Below are 15,827 nucleotides of genomic sequence, written 5' to 3'. Positions count from 1 at the left end.
GTTTTCCCCTATTAGGGTTTCCCTTACTGGTTGATAAGTCTGTCCATCTGAAAATCTGGGTTGGGAAGGTGTAGAAGCAGTGCTGGCCCTGCCCTCACTACCACCACTGAGGTACCCTTGAGCCAGGCAGCAGATCAGAGTGTGGAGTACTGTACAAGTGGGAATGAGGCAATGCCGCGGTAGACGGTGAGCTCACCAATCCTCTGAAGCATCCCTGAAGGGCTCAGACGACATTGAAGAGGAACGTTGCAGTGACTCAGCAATTTAAAAATCGTAAAACCAGAATGTATTTATATTCGTTGGCTAGCACCTCTCAGAATGAAAGTGTTCTGTGTGACGAGTTTGACACCACAGCGAGTAGTCGGGTCGGACCTGGTGAGGACCCAAGAGCAGAGAGGGTTTCTAGTCTGGTCACCGAAACGTCTCAGTTCAGTCAATAGATCACGAAATATTCCGCTCCGGTCTCCATGCGTTAGTGTTCTTCAGATCATCTGGAGACTCATGTTGGTGTCTTATGTCACATCGTGAGGTCAATGCACACCACACGGTGTTTATTTCTTGCTCAGGAGACCGGAGGAGCCGTCACTCAGCATTTGGTCTGAAATGGAACTGTCGGTCGCGTCCACAGAGGCAGCAGTGTAAGGTTTGTCCACTGCCATTTGTCCAGACAACGGCTGGAAAACATCACAAGAAACACCGGAGCCGTTCCTCTGCGTTACCGAGAATAATCGTTGACGAAAGCACCGATTTATTAGCTTTATTACCATCTGTTCTCCTGAGCCGACTGCAGGGATCAAGCAGGCAGCCAGATGTTTATTACAGAGATTACAAAAGAAAATGAGATTGGGAGAGCGCAGGAAGGACAGGCGCGGGCCGGTGTCCGTGATTAGGTAACAGTTCGTGTGTCTCGATGTCCTGGCTTACACAACTGCTGCTGCTGTTTCCTTGATGACAGGAGTTCCTCTGGGTCATTCTTGGTCTCAAAGGTTCTGCGAAATACAGCTTGGCATGTTGGAGGACACAGCATCATTTATATCCGACAAAATCTTTCAGACTACCAAGGTGATTTTGTTCGGAGTTCGTCCGTCACCTCTACTTTTATCGGTCATTATCAAGATGTCATCTTTCGTAATTCTGTCTTTGTCTTTCCCCTCTTTTCTTTCCAGACTCTTCTTCTAGTAATTCTGGCCTGTCAGTCCCTCTGTCTCCTGTTTTTGCTCGCGCTCTCTAATCTGCCCCCTACCTCTACTCGCCTACCCTTAGCAGGAAATAGGTGTGGCTTCTTTTAAACTTCCAGTAAACCTGGGTGTGTTGCTTCAGTTTCCTCTGCTAAAAAAGTTTTGCATGTTCTCTATATATGTATAGATCTCAAAGGAGAGCTTGAGCAGCAACACCCGTCAGACCTTCAGTCTTCAGCCTGGGAGCCATCAGAGCGATGAGTGACCTCTGACCTCTAAGTCGTGGTCCTGGCACACATATAGGAGCATTTGTGTACTCAGAAGAAATGCTCAGTGTTGGGAGGATGGTTTTCAGCGTGTAAGCGAGTAGTGTGAGCAGTATGCGTGACAGGAACACACGCTTGCAGTACACTTCTCAACACTCTCCCTCCAATTGTCACCTCGTATTCCTGAGATGAAGCTGTCCATCCTCCCTCCATCCTCCTGATATTCTATCCATCATTCGTAAAGTCAAGGTGCCTGCTGGGCATGAGGATGAGTGTAGTCGGAGGAGAGACGGAGGTCCCTGGTGTTCATGCGCTCCTGGTGGAAACGTGGAGAACAGAGGAATAAACTGGAGGAAATGATGAGCCATGCGCAGTATCAGTTCTTCATTTGATGTCCAAGAGTTCTTTTACGCTGAGGTGTACAAGTCACCTTGTGAAGGCAGTTGTGTGTGAGGAGGAGCTTCCTATCCCTGATAAGACAACCTCCGTGATGCCGTGTCTTCTCATCACCCAGCATCAGCAGGAACATTTCTAATTTGCTGGTTTGTTTTGGAAGTTGCCTGTTTTCATTCAGGTCCAGTGAATCATCGGAGGCCTCCTCTAAAGAGGGCTAAAGATTTTGGACTGGTCTTACAATATGATTCACATTATTAGATGGAATATTCATGCTTGTGTCACCCTTCACACTCTACAGTACGTGACAATCATGAAACGTGCCATGGAGTGACATTGGGACCAGGATGATTTCCTGTTTGGAGAGAACTATTTTCAGTATTTCGACACACATCCTGCTTCAAGCAGACACTGCACTCGACCGCTGGGTCCCAAACCTTAGCAAGCCTTGCAACACGGGCAGCTAGGCTAGCACCGGCGGTAGCTAGGCTAGCACTGCTGTCATTGATGCTAGGGAGCTGTGGAGGAACTGAGCAAGTCTGACGACATACTGGTTTTCAAGGGTCTTATTTTAAGATTCATTGTTCTAAGAACTGGACCTGTCTGTGCCCCTGCTCTGCCTCTGATTGGCTAATATTTGGTGACTTCCAGCACGTGGAGTGAGATGGATCTGGATTTTTAGATGATATGACAACCAAGTGTACGCCAGTTTGGGAATCACGGACACGGTTTAGAGGTCTGGTCATCACTTGACCAGAATCATGGCACTTGCACTTGGCACCATTTTGCAGTTTTGATCCATTTCGATGTGTTGTTCAGTCCTAACTCTGAGGGTTTTTGCAGTATTTTGCAGGGTTTTATTTTCTGCAGAGCAGTCACTGCTGTTGGATTTTACTTTGCTTTTTGTAAATGAAAGTGTTGTTGAGATTTCCTGCAAATGTTTCAGAATCAAAGCCCTCAAAGGAAAAGGAAGGCATGTTTGGCGTTGAGCCAGCAGGCTTTTAATGTGAAGCAAGATGTATTAACCCAAATGGGAGATCAGAAGTCAAAGAGGCATTCGATTGAAATTATTCATGATCACATCCAGGAGAAAGGAGCTGTAGAAGTGAAAAACAAAGCTGAAATCTTGTCTCTCACAGACGGTGGACATCCATAAGGAGAAGGTGGCACGTCGAGAGATCGGTATCCTCACCACCAACAAGAACACCTCTCGCACCCACAAGATCATCGCCCCAGGCAACATGGAGCGGCCAGTGCGCTACATCCGAAAACCCATCGACTACACGCTGCTAGATGATGTGGGGCACGGCGTAAAAGTAAGAGGGATTTCCGTCGTAGTTTGTTGCATTGTAAATCAAATGTTTACCACGTAGGAAAACAGCCTAAAAATCTGAACATGTTCAATACTCGTCTTGTCCCTGCTGGCTTTTAGAGCAGTGCTTCCACGCTGCAGCGTCACCTGCTGCCAGCTGGATCCTCAAGTCGTCACTTTGATGTATGGGCTTGATCAATAGTGGCGAGCAGGAAACACACACTTAGTCATGTTCACACCAAGCCCTTTGATGTGGACTAACTGCCTGTCTGCTTTCATGGCTCACACACATCCACTCACACTGCAGGCTGATCAATACAGCAGCCTGCCTCCATAATGGGCAGAAGCACAACGAACCTGAGTAATCATCCTCTGCTCTGCTGATAAGGAAAGCTGGATGTGTCGCGTCCTGGAAGAATGCGCGTGTGCTAGAATGGTTGCCAAGTGTTACCCTCACCACCACCTTCTCTCTTGAACTCTGGGAAATTATTCTGTAGCCTTTTTCCGCCTCATTCTTCTGTTTTGTATCCTCTCTCCCCACGATCCATCCGTTCCCTCCTCCCCAGCTTGGCCCCGTTTTGCTCTTATTTACAAGACTGTGCGTGTGTTTGTGTGAATGTGTCGACACAGTAATGTGCATTGATTGCTGGTGTCTCAAATTTCCGCAGTGTGTTTGAGTCAAAGTCTCCGTCCCTCTGTGTCTGTGTGTGTCAAGATAGTGGCTGTCTGCTGATTTTCAAGCAGCGGCTGATTCACATTCAGCAGCCAGTGTTCCCTCCTGTGAGAGCTGCTAACCCACACACACATTTGGCTTGGCCTGCTATGCAAATGAAGCTTCATTCATGGATGCTGCAAATGGACGTCCACAGAAATCAGTGCAGACTCAAAAACAGTCTTCAACGTGTGGACGAGGGACACCTTTGATTTCATCCAGTCCAGAGATTTTAGCGAGGTTCAGTTTAGTCTGAAGCACATGTAGGGAACAAATGATGTATTTTGGCATTGTGATAACTAAATAGAGAGGAGGGTTCAAACCCCACAGACTCCATCCATCCATCATCCCTCCATCCATCCATCCATCCATCCATCCCTCCATGTTCCCCCTCTTCTTCTGTTGAGGGTGGTGGGGGTGGAGCCTATCCCAGCAGCCTTCCCCCTGGACAGGTCACCAGTCCATGGCAGGGCCAACACAAAGAGACAGACAACCATTGGCTCTCCCAGCCACGCCTACAGTCAATTTAGAGTCTGGATTAACCTGGTCCCTCTTGATGTCTTTGGACTGTGGAGGAAGCTGGAGTACCAGAGAGAACCCAGCAGGAACAGGGAGAACATGGAGACTCCACACAGAAAGACCCCGTGCTCCAGCCGGGGCTCCACCCACAACCTTCTTGCTGGGGGGCCACAGTGGGTACCACTGCTCCACCGGGCCGCCCGACTCAAAATAACTAAATGAAGGGAACAAGTGATGTCTTGTGGCCTAAAAATTAGAAAGAAATTCCCATAGTATGCCTTGGCCACAATTATATTTTGCTTTCTATGGCCTCATTTTGAGTGTGTGTGTGTGTGTGTGTGTGTGTGTGTCTGGTGTGTGTGTGTGTGTGTGTGTGTTACTGCACGTAGGCGTGCGTGTCGATATCTATAATGTCTGTATGTGTGTTCATGGCGGGTACAAACCTTGGAAGCGCTGCTTGCAGCCTGTGGTGGGTTTCCTCAGGCGATCAGGGTGGCGTGTCATCCTCAGCCCTCTGCCTTCCACCGATGGAACCGGGGGAATTCACACATGAATAGACGGGAGGCCAGACTTGACCCATTCACACACGTTGAAGGACTGTCTGCCACCATAATGGCCTTTTATCGGCATTACTGGCAGTTGCCTTGGTGACATAGTTAGAGCCACTTTACAGCCTCGCCAACGGTCTCCGCACCTCATTGCTGTTATTTATGACCCCACTGGGCTTCACCAGCCAGGAGTTTTCACAGTGCAACACTTAGAACGTCAGCTCATTATTTGTAGCTTGTCTCCCAATGTAGTGGTCCTGGTCTCTGACTGAGGTCCAGACACACAGAATAGACTCACACAGGTTGAGGAGGAGTTGCAGGCTCATTTACTTCTACACTTTGTCCCAGAATCTGTAATGACAGGAAGCTTTTCCTCGCGTGGAAGCTGAGTTCAGTTGTTCTTTGGGTCCTGTCTCTGGCAGCTAGGTGCCGGATTGACTGGCACGAGGAATGGGATCAGTATATTTTGCTGTTATTTTTGTATTTTCTGACAATTTATATACAGTAGACTCAACAAAATTAGAAATTCTAATGATGTATTTTGCCCCAAATATCACATCTATTTAATTAAAAAACAGGAGCAGCATTTTATGATTCATCAGTCCTTTCCTCAAATCAACAATATTGATTATTGGAAAAAGAAAATAAATCTGATGTCAGCTGCTGTCTGCTTGGACAACATCTGTTTCTTCTGCTCCATCTCTGCTTCACTGCTGTTTATCTGTTTGATATTTCTACAGAACTGATCACAGCTTAGCGCTTACAATCACTAAAGTACCTCAGGCAGAAGACTTGCATATTAAACTATGAACCAATGAGAATGTCTTTTCTGTCTCCTCTCTTTGTCTGCTTGCACTCAGTGGCTTAAAGCCAAGGTAAGAGCTCTTTCTCTTCTTTTTGCCTTGTTTTCTCCAGGTGTCCATCAGGGATGCGTGACATTCGTATCAGTGCATCCCTCGTATTCATTCTCCCATTAGAAGTGTCTTTCATTTGAATGAGGAGGAATAACGTCTCCTGATGTTTCCATCTGTTTCTGCCTGTCCACCGCTGTGAGAGCAAACACCTCTATGAATGCACTCCACACGTATCTTGATGTCCTACATATCTACTCATCCAGAAACTCACCCTAAGAGCCATCTCCCCATTTTACAAGCCCAGTGTCTCAGTCCGTGCAGCCGGTCACCTGCTCCTCTAAAGTCTGGAGTCGGTCACCTCCTTCACTCTCTCCACCAAGTTGCTGCTTAATTAAACCTGAACTTTAATTATTATCAGCTTGAGTGACTTCTTAGCTTTAATATTTATTGGCAGGGAACCCACTGGTGTCAGCTCCTCAGATTATAAACTTTTACAACTTTTCATTTGTATTTGCGCCTCTAGCAAAATGGGAACAATGCAGCAGGACGTGGGGGGACGATTTCTAGGACCAACCCGCCGACACAGAAACCCCCAAGCCCCCCGATGGCTGGCCGCGGTACCCTGGGGTAAGAACACTTGTTGCACACAAGTACTTTTGTAGGCCATTGCAAACTTAGCATGTCAGGGAGGAGGTGTTTTTGTCTGCTAAGAGGATGTTAGCATGTCAGGGATGAGGTGTTTTAGTTTGCTAACAGGATGTTAGCATGTCAGGGATGAGGTGTTTTAGTTTGCTAACAGGATGTTAGCATGTCAGGGATGAGGTGTTTTTGTCTGCTAAGAGGATGTTAGCATGTCAGGGATGAGGTGTTTTAGTTTGCTAACAGGATGTTAGCATGTCAGGGATGAGGTGTTTTAGCTTGCCAACAGGATGTTAGCATGTCAGGGATGAGTTGTTTTAGTTTGCTAACAGGATGTTAGCATGTCAGGGATGAGTTGTTTTAGTTTGCCAACAGGATGTTAGCATGTCAGGGATGAGTTGAGCCCAATCCAGAAGTTAGCATCTCCCTGTGTTCTGTGGACCTCCAGCTCGTAGGCTCTCTTGACTGGATTGTGGATTATGGACATCAGTTAGTTGAGTGACAAACATAATTTTATGAGACAAAAGGATAATTTTGACTAATGACTTAAAACTGTTTTGCAAACAAAACATGCTCAACTGCAGGCAGGCTGAATTTGCAAATTAAACTTTAGAAAAAAAATTGAAAATATGTATATATCACCATGAGGACGTCGCCTGTCCCTCCCCCATCAGACGCAACACTCCCTACAAGACCCTGGAGCCGGTGAAGCCTCCAGTGGTGCCTAATGACTACATGACCAGCCCGGCCCGACTGGGCAGCCAGCAGAGCCCCGCACGCACAGCTTCGCTCAACCAGAGGCCCAGGACGCACAGGTAGCCCAGCCCGCGCCACTCTGTCCCATTTTAAATGCTAATATGATTAATAAAAGCTTTGCGGGAGTAATAAGTCACTCCTTCTGTGGCCTGTTTGAGGTTTGCATGAGGGGCTGCTCTTGTGAACGAGCTGTGAAGCTGTCACCATGGTAACAGCAGGTGTTGTTACAGGATGACACAGGAAAGCGTAATGAAGGGATGGTCGGGTAATAATGTTGGTCTCACACCTCCTTTCATGCTCATCTCTCTCTCCGGGCAGCGGCAGCAGTGGCGGTAGTGGCGGCAGGGAGAACAGTGGAGGCAGTGGAGTGGGGGTCCCTCTGGCAGTGCCCACCCCCTCTCCTCCCAGTATCGGCCAAGGTGAGTCCCAGTAGAGGTAACGTGCAGGTGTGTGTCGATCAGGTGCTCGGAGGGCTGGAGCGGGATGAGAACTGAGAAACTGCTCTTCTGCTCCGTTCCTGTGCTCTGCACCTCCTCCCACGTCATCCCTTCAGTCACTTGAGAAGAACAAAATGAATGTGACAAAACGAAAGAATGCACCTCGTGCCCAGCCTGGCCAGGCGCTGAACACCTCAAGCCTTCTAAAATGTTGACATATCTTATTTCGGGATGCACGATATGATCAGCACGTCTTCTGTTCTGGCAGATTCTGGTCCTCTTTTATTGGTATCAGTCAAGTTTGGTTGAAGTCTCTGAGGAAACCATGCGGCAAGCATCAGACTGTCAGCTTTTACTGATATTTTGAAATGAATAAGAAACCCTGGCCTTGTGTTTGTCAGCATGTTTAACAGGTTTTATGATGATGATATCAGCATTGAAAAATATGGCCTGCCAGTCATGAAGTATCAGATGTCTGCAAAAGCCCAACATCGTCCAGCTAACATTGTCTGACTGGTCACAGGGAACCGGAGGGCCGCATCAACAGCGTTCAATCATTTCGTGACCTCGGCGCGCTCCCATCATATTAACCCCTCGTGGAATGATCAGGCAGGAGCTAGACTCCTCTGTCTCTCACCACCTTCTACCTCTCGCTCCTGCAGTGGCCACATCTTCGGCCTCAGTCCCTCAAGGGCCCGGCCTGGGTCCGATCCCCATGTCCCAGTTCGGCACCATCTCCCGCCAAATCTCCCGTCACAACTCCTCCACCACCTCCTCGGCCTCCATGGTGTCAGCCACTGGCACCTACCGCCGTGCCCCCTCCGTCTCCTCCCAGCAGCCGCACATCAACGGGGGGCCAGCCTACCCACAGAACTCAGGTAACTGGAAGGTTGGGGTGTATGAATATAAACTTGTGCTATTTCTTATTAGAAATGTGGAAAAGCGTCAAAGACTCCTGAGGAGCCTCATCCGAGGGAAGCTGCAGGACCGGCTGTGTGAGGGATGTATAAAGCAGAGGCTGTCAAAGCTCTCACACCGTTTAGAAAGATTTATGAATGGAACACACTCGTCTACACACTAGCACATAAACTCACAGAGCTCCGTCACACACGATGGAAGCTCTCAGGACGGCCCCAGCGTGAGATCAGAGGCTGAACTTGATTCAAACACAACTGCATCTCAGTCGGCCAGCGCGCCTCTGATGAAGTATTTCCAGTGAATGCGTCTCATCCAGCTCAGCCGCCGACAGGCTCGGTGGCTGTGGCTGTGAACTCTCCATCACCGCGGCTCCAGCCAGACATCATGCAGTCGGACGGAGAGACGCACGTCCAGCGTCACAATGTGAATTTTCCCATTCTCAGAAATCAAAGGTAACGTCAGATGGAGAATATCTGGTGACAGCTCTGCAGAGAGTTTTGTGTCAGTGTGCTGTCCACTGCTGGTGGTTGCCAGCTGTGTACTCGCCACCATCTATTATTGTTATTATTGTTATGGTTATTATTGTTGCTAGTGTTAATCTGAGGCCAGAAGATATTCACAGAGCTCTGGAGAGGCTAATGACAGTGAGTTACGACTCCTAATTAGTGAAGTCAGGCTTGTTGCAGAGCATGTCATTACTCCTTCTAATTGAGTTATGACATTATCACTGTAGTCAGACGGGAACAACACGAACAGCTGCTAAACAAGGGTGAAGCCAGGACACACGCATGTGTTGTGCCAGAGGAGTTTAATTTATCTTGGCAAGCATCACTCGAAGCCATTTGCTGTAATGGCTTCTCTCTCAGAGGACGAACAACTTCCTCGTCGCTAAACCGAGAGGAGGAGGCCGTCTGTGTTTGAGGGGAGACGGCCGTGCAGAGCCGCGTCAGCCAGCCGCCATGTCGACACTTTTAAAATTTATGAAACAGAAAAATACCTTTGTGTCTCTGGTGGTCGGAACTACCAAAGTACAAAAGGCGGTTGTGGAGGAGCTGGCCGATCTCACCTCGACCTCAGAGGCGTCGCTGCAGGTGGATGTGGGGAGCAGCACCCGGTAATAAGACCTCACTGCTCAGTGAGATTAGCGATGCCCAGCCAGCGGGATTTATTAGTCAGACCTGGCGTGCATGTGTGTGACATCATGTCTTTGAGTGAGGACAGCTGTTTCTCTCTGTCCAATTATCTCAGTGGTTTATGACCTTGTAGGGGAAAAAAACCTGTTTTTTAGGGCAAAAGGTCGATTCTATGAATATGAGGACGCAAAGACGAGTCCTGTATACCTGCTTTCACCTCGCTGCTCCTGGGGTCTGAGGTCTGCAGCACAGAGCTCCTGCTGCCTGCAGCTTTTGCCTTGGAGCCACACTTCACCCAGAAACGGGGCTTTGCCTTTCAACTGCTCACTATTAGACGTTTTGAGCTTCTGAAGACGTTTTCTTCCCTCCTGCGTGACTTCCGTGAGATCTAGAATGCAGGAAGAACCAGCCATGTATGTTTGACACTTCGAGTCTCGTGGTTTCACGCCAGCAAAAGCAGAAGTGTCCAAAATTGGCCAACTCTCAAGTGTATCTCCAGTCAATCCACAAGCACTTTGATTTGAGCAAAGACCAGTGTGGTGGTGTCAGCAGTAACCGTGGCGACCAGCTGGCAGAATCAAGGTGTTTGTGCTTTACTGATCATGCATGTGGTGAAAGGAGACCTGGATTCTACCAGACGAGCTGGAGGGTTTGGAGACGGATTCTTGGGAGAGTTTAGCTGTAGTTAGCCGTCAGTCTCCATTAGCTTGGAGCTACAGATACGTGACTGGTTCTTTCTGCATTCTGGAGTCACAAAGAAGTGATGCAGGAGGGTGGAAAAAACCTTTGTTCAGTTAGTACTTGAAAGACCAAATACCCAGTTGGTTGAAGTATTCTGCTGCTGATGAGGTGGCTGCTCAGACGCCGCTGTGACTGCTGGTGGCTCGTGTGCAGCGATGCCTCCTGTACTGTTCTGCCTGCTCACCAGCTTTTTATTTTCTCTGTTTCCACTCTGCTGTTGCTCTTCCCCACTTCCTGCCATCTTGCTTCACATTCCTCCTCTCATGGGCCACCACCTCCATGGCTTTTGTTTCCCTGCTGCTCGGTCTTCTGGCCTGTGCTGCTCCAGTGTCAGTGGCTCCTCCGCCTCCTCCGATGGTGCAGCTGACACCGCAGATCCCTCTGACCGGCTTTGTGGCCAGAATGCAGGAGAGCAGTAAGTACTCAGTACATACAAGTACATCTACAAATACATGGGACTGATGCGTCCATAGGTGTACTAAAAAACCATAGTACTGTTGCTTCATATGTTTGAACTGTTGTTCACACTCACACACGCGCGCACACACACTGCAGCTTGCTACACTCAGCACACCTCTTCTTGCGCTCGGTGTGTGGGGTTGAGGGTCCCTCAGATGTCCGTCTGTTGCCATGGCGATGGATAAAGTCCTGTGCTTGCGGTCCAGTAAGGAGAGGAAATGTGACCTGATGCCTCATCCTGATTCACCTGCAGCAGTTGGCTGTCTGGAGAAGAGATCTTTAACAGTCTATCAGGCTACCTAGTAAATGAGTAACCGTCCAGACTGAGCCAAGGCGAGCCGCAGCAGCGCCTGGCCTACTGCAGAGAAACCCTAGCAGCTAAACCCCACTGTCAGACAGGCTTCTGTGAGGGATGGCTGATATCAAATCAGGTGACGAGTGAAATCACAACGCTGATCCACTGATCACCCATCAGCGCCCTGGCAGCAGAGCACAGCCAGCGACTCTCAGGGAACTCGAAGTAGGTCTCAGGAAACGGACTCAACAGAATATTCAGCTGTGTTTGTTACGTTGGTGCTTTAAAGAGCCTGCCATAATTATTCAGGAGATGAATGTAAAAATAGACATAGAAGAGAAGATGAGTTCATTCCTTCATGTCCCTCTGAGGCAGAGAAACGGCAGCACAGGCACCATCACTGTTAACGTTCTTTCAACCCTTGTTTATCCCAGGCAGGTTGATCATAGTGCATCAGAACACGATAAATAAGGAACAAGCAAAAAAGAGGCCACAAAATAGACGATACAGACATGAAGAGACAGAAGTAGAACACAAAAATGGTGGGAAGAGACAATCTAGTTGAACAACAGTCAACGTACATGAGCCGTTCAAATGAAGGCGCAGCACCTCAGCACGCAGCAGCTGGTGGCAACTGTGCAGGGAGACCCTGACATAGGAGCAGAAAAGCTGCCCTCTAGTGGACAGTTGAGTCACTGCACAGTGGCCTTTGCAGTTTCTGCTGCTTTAGATTTTCTTCCCATGAATGTGTAAGGAGCTCGGCGCTCGTTCTCAGGAGGAGAACCAGCTCCATCACTCCAAGACATCAGGACGCTCCTACTGACTCATTCACACCATCATGTGACCTAAAAGGGGGTCAGGGAGGGTCCCTGGACTCCTCCTGCCGTTAAGCCAGGGCCAAACCGGTCCCACTCCTTCCTCAAGCTTAACTCACCTGTTTGCCGAGGGCGTCACCCAGGTCGGGGTCAGTTTTAGATGGCTGGTACGCCCAGCTGCGCCCCCTAGAGCAAGGGTGGTCTGTGTTCTGGCACACTCCTCTCCATCCCAGTCACACCAAGCTTTCCCTCTTCAGCGTCGTAGAATCACGAGGCTCCACCGCGCACCCACAGCGTTCCAGAGCTGAATATTCGTACGAGTGCCTTCCCCGTTTGGACTCTCAATTTATCAAATAAAAAAGCCTTTCTGTCCTCTGACGGTGTCTCTCTGATCTCTGTCCACCTCCAGTCACAGACAGCCCCGCCCCACCGCCTCCCCCTCCACCAGAGGACATTGGTGTGTTTGAGGAGCCCTCCCCCCCTCCCCCTCCACCACCGGTGGACTATGAAGAAGAGGACGCTGCCGTGGTCCACTACAGCGACCCCTACGCCGATGGGGACCCCCACTGGGCCCCTAAGGCCTATCTGGAGAAAGGTGAGTGTTCTTCTCATCACTGCGTTTGTCAGTGTCGGACAGAGGAGTCCCGTGCTAACGTTGGTCTGTCTGTGTTAGTTGTGGCCATCTACGACTACACCAAGGACAAGGAGGACGAGCTGTCCTTCATGGAAGGAGCCATCATCTACATCATCAAGAAGAATGACGACGGCTGGTTTGAAGGCGTCTGTAACGGCGTCACCGGCCTCTTCCCAGGAAACTATGTCGAGTCTATCATGCACTACGCTGACTAAGAACACACACACACACACACACAACGGTGCTGAAGTTGAGTGGGAGGTAGAACTGTGAAGGTGTACAGACGTCCAGTCAGAGCAGGTCAAACAGCTCCGAGTCTCGACGAAGTGCCACGGGAAGTCTTTGGAACCGATTTTCTTTTGGCAGCGCTGGCAAACTTCTCCTGTGTTTGAGTGCTTAAAAAAAAAAAAAAGTGTCACACAAAGAAGGAGAGTGCTGGAGCTTTGGAATAGCGAAGTCTGCTAGTTTACTCCGAGGAAAAAGGAGGAAGATGAAAGCCTTTTTCTAGCGCCGCCTGGTCGCGGCCGGCAGCACTTTTCCAACTGTAACTGTCTTGTTTTCCCTGACAAGACAGAAACATGGTTGAAGCCCTGCCAGTCAGATGAAATTACACGTTGGTGCAGTTGGGCTCGCGAGGCATTGCTGTGAATTGAGTAGCTGACTCTCGTAAACCAGCAGACTCTCACATTTCAAAGTCATTCCCTCTTTTAAAATCTCACCTGGTCTTAAAAAAAAGGACAGCAAACATCAACAGGTGCTGGAGGGCGTGGCCGAGTGCTGCGTGCTGTCAGCGAGGCAGAGAAGCAGGACGCTACGTCTGTGAGATCAAACTCTGTGTACAGGACGCATTACAGAAAAAAAAGAAAAGAAAGCCCTTTCTTCTTTCCGCTCTCTAACTTGTACATAAAGTGTTACCGTGAGAAGCTGCCAGTACCGTACGTGTCAGTTTGTGTGTGTTCACCCGTGAGTTCCCGTCAGCTTCAGTGGAGGTGGTGCCAAGACTAGATTCTTTCTTTTTTCTTGAACATTCTCTACTTCATCACTCACAGTGCCATCTAAACCTGATCTGGACCATGCGTGAACTCAGAGTTGTTTTCTTTGTCGGCCTCATCTTTCACCTCAGTTAAAGGAACACGCCAACGTTCAGACGGAGGGCACCTCCTGTCCACCGGGTTTGTCATCTTTGAGACGTGCACAGGCAGGAGAGGGGGTGCCTCTGCTCGTCTGCCTCCAAGCCCCTGGTCAGCCAGCATCTGCCCCTCATGTTGGCGTGTTCCTTGTCACGCTGTCCAGCGACTCTGACGCTTCGGACAGGAAACGTGAAGCAGAAAAACTTGTGTGTTTGTGTTGTCTTTGAATAGCTGCACTGATTTGTCATCCACAACTGAAATGTCCCCTTGCTTTCCAGATGTAGCGACTGTCCTTTCTGTCATTTGGGGTGTGGTGCTTTACATTGGTGCTTAATGAGCAGAACCATTGACCCTGACAACCTCAACTCAAGACTGCTCTGCAGAGAAACGTAACCAAGGCTCCTTAGTTCCTCCCAGACAGTGAACATCACCAGTTTGATTGTAATATTCTTCAACCACTTCTACATCCTCATGAATGTAGGTGACTCGGCAACCATGTGATCTACAGCCGTCTGCTATGGTTTTCTTTTGGTGCTGCATTCAAAGACTCCTGCGGCGAGGTGATGAACTCCAGTCCTGTAAGTCTGAAACAGCAGCGCTCGACATGAAACCTTCCTTTCCAAGTTTTACTTCGACGTGCAGAATTATATGCCTGCTCTGTGATTGTTGGTGTCAGTGTAAGTCAGATATCATGAAGCTAATATGTATCTTAAGACTCTTTGTTTGTTACAAGCCACATAAACAAACAAGTAACGGGCATTCAATGTGAACTCGTGTTGTGAAATGGAACAAAAGTGGAACGACTTCATTTTCCGGTTTCCTCAGACCCGACGGTGGTCGCTCCTCATTCAGCCGCTGCATGAACGTATCTGAGATGTTCGCCACTGCATCCCATTCTTGATTGTAATTTTCCATCATGAGGTGATTTTTTTGTGTGTGTGTGAAACAAACTTTTCTACCTAATGTATTTCTATCTTTGCATTCGACTTGTTTTTACATCTACGTGAGGCTGCTGAGGAAGGTTTGCTAGCAGTTTGTATGTAAAGGGTTAATTTATACTTTTTCATAGAGAAATCATGAGACAACCACTGACGTGCAGAACTTTGTAATGTTTACCACTTAACGTCTCGCATTTCAGGGCATCACAGGTCAAGGCGCCTTTCTTTGATGTGTGTTTTCTTATGACGAAACGTGGAGAGAGAAAAAAAAAGATCTGTAACTTAAACGTTCACGAGAACAGAAAATGTCTTCTGCCCTCAGTTTGTACATAGGATGTGTTCATTGAAATTTATGTACAGTCTTTTTGTAATAAACAGCTCAGTGAAACAGCAAATCTGTGTGTGTGTCTGTGTGTAGACGATGACTCAGAACAGTTTAATGGAAACACAATTAACGCACAATACTGAGAGGTGCTGAGGGAGGTGTCAAGCTTGCTTGTATCCAGCAGGAGGAGGGGGGATGAAGTCGGGCAGGGGCTCGTATGGATAGTCTGGAACAATGGTGGTCTCAGGAGGGGCTGGACCAGCAGGTTGAGGGGGGGTCTGAGGGGCGCGTTGGTGGGACGGGTCTACAGGGGAAGACGAATGAAAACCACTGTTGGAGGTTGTGATTTTAGAGTTCAAATGTCAGTTTTCAGGTTTGTAAGTTCTGCTCCTGAAGTCTTTGAAACTGACTCAAAATGATGAGAAACCCCAAATACTGCATCCCAGTGGGAGGCCTCCTGATGCGCCTGCCACAGGGACCTTCACCGCTGACCTTTCTCAATTTATTCCTGAGTCCCAGAGGACCTTGAAGCCAAACCCACAGAAATTCAAAGGGACTGCCCCTCAATGTAGAGGAGCAACAATAAAAACCTATAGGAGGCTAAAAAAACGTCACCATCATCTTAAGTCCTCTCTGATGACCTGGTACTGGTGGACCTGGACTGGTCCTTCCTGATCTGGGAACTTCCTGGGTACAGGGTTCATTTGGCTTTGTGTGTTGTTATCTTGATGTCACAGGACAGACGATATCTTGTTGAGATGGCTTAATATCTCGCTCTCACAAGATAAAGCCATAGAAAATGTCATTGCAAGTCTGGCCTTTCAG

General features: G+C 48.5%; 2 protein-coding genes across 4 annotated transcripts in view; one reads left to right on the top strand and one right to left on the bottom strand.

The window, feature by feature from the left end:
- LOC147261118 (abl interactor 1-like) overlaps positions 1-15,064 on the top strand; it is a 25,125-nt gene extending 10,061 nt beyond the window's left edge. The window contains exons 3-11 of one of the 3 annotated variants that reach the window (XM_086203003.1): positions 2,977-3,153; positions 5,789-5,803; positions 6,306-6,409; positions 7,096-7,236; positions 7,496-7,596; positions 8,277-8,492; positions 10,735-10,821; positions 12,385-12,570; positions 12,649-15,064. In XM_086203003.1, the coding sequence (XP_086059129.1) occupies positions 2,977-3,153; positions 5,789-5,803; positions 6,306-6,409; positions 7,096-7,236; positions 7,496-7,596; positions 8,277-8,492; positions 10,735-10,821; positions 12,385-12,570; positions 12,649-12,824 (1,203 nt within the window). In that variant the 3' untranslated portion in view covers positions 12,825-15,064. The remainder of the gene's footprint in view (positions 1-2,976; positions 3,154-5,788; positions 5,804-6,305; positions 6,410-7,095; positions 7,237-7,495; positions 7,597-8,276; positions 8,493-10,734; positions 10,822-12,384; positions 12,571-12,648) is intronic. The other 2 variants (XM_086203004.1, XM_086203005.1) reach the window with 2 other exon arrangements.
- Positions 14,726-15,827, bottom strand: part of LOC147261117 (amyloid beta A4 precursor protein-binding family B member 1-interacting protein-like) — a 22,906-nt gene continuing 21,804 nt past the window's right edge. Inside the window, exon 14 of the mRNA XM_086204853.1 lies at positions 14,726-15,306. Coding sequence (XP_086060979.1) covers positions 15,164-15,306 — 143 coding nt within the window. The 3' untranslated portion in view covers positions 14,726-15,163. The remainder of the gene's footprint in view (positions 15,307-15,827) is intronic.

This window comes from Aulostomus chinensis, chromosome 5, assembly GCF_037954235.1.
Source record: "Aulostomus chinensis isolate RoL2024-O1b breed Wild chromosome 5, RoL_Achi_v1.0, whole genome shotgun sequence".
Lineage (NCBI taxonomy): Eukaryota > Metazoa > Chordata > Actinopteri > Syngnathiformes > Aulostomidae > Aulostomus > Aulostomus chinensis.
Note: the sequence above shows the minus strand (reverse complement) of the source record. Positions and strands in the feature narration are given on the sequence as shown.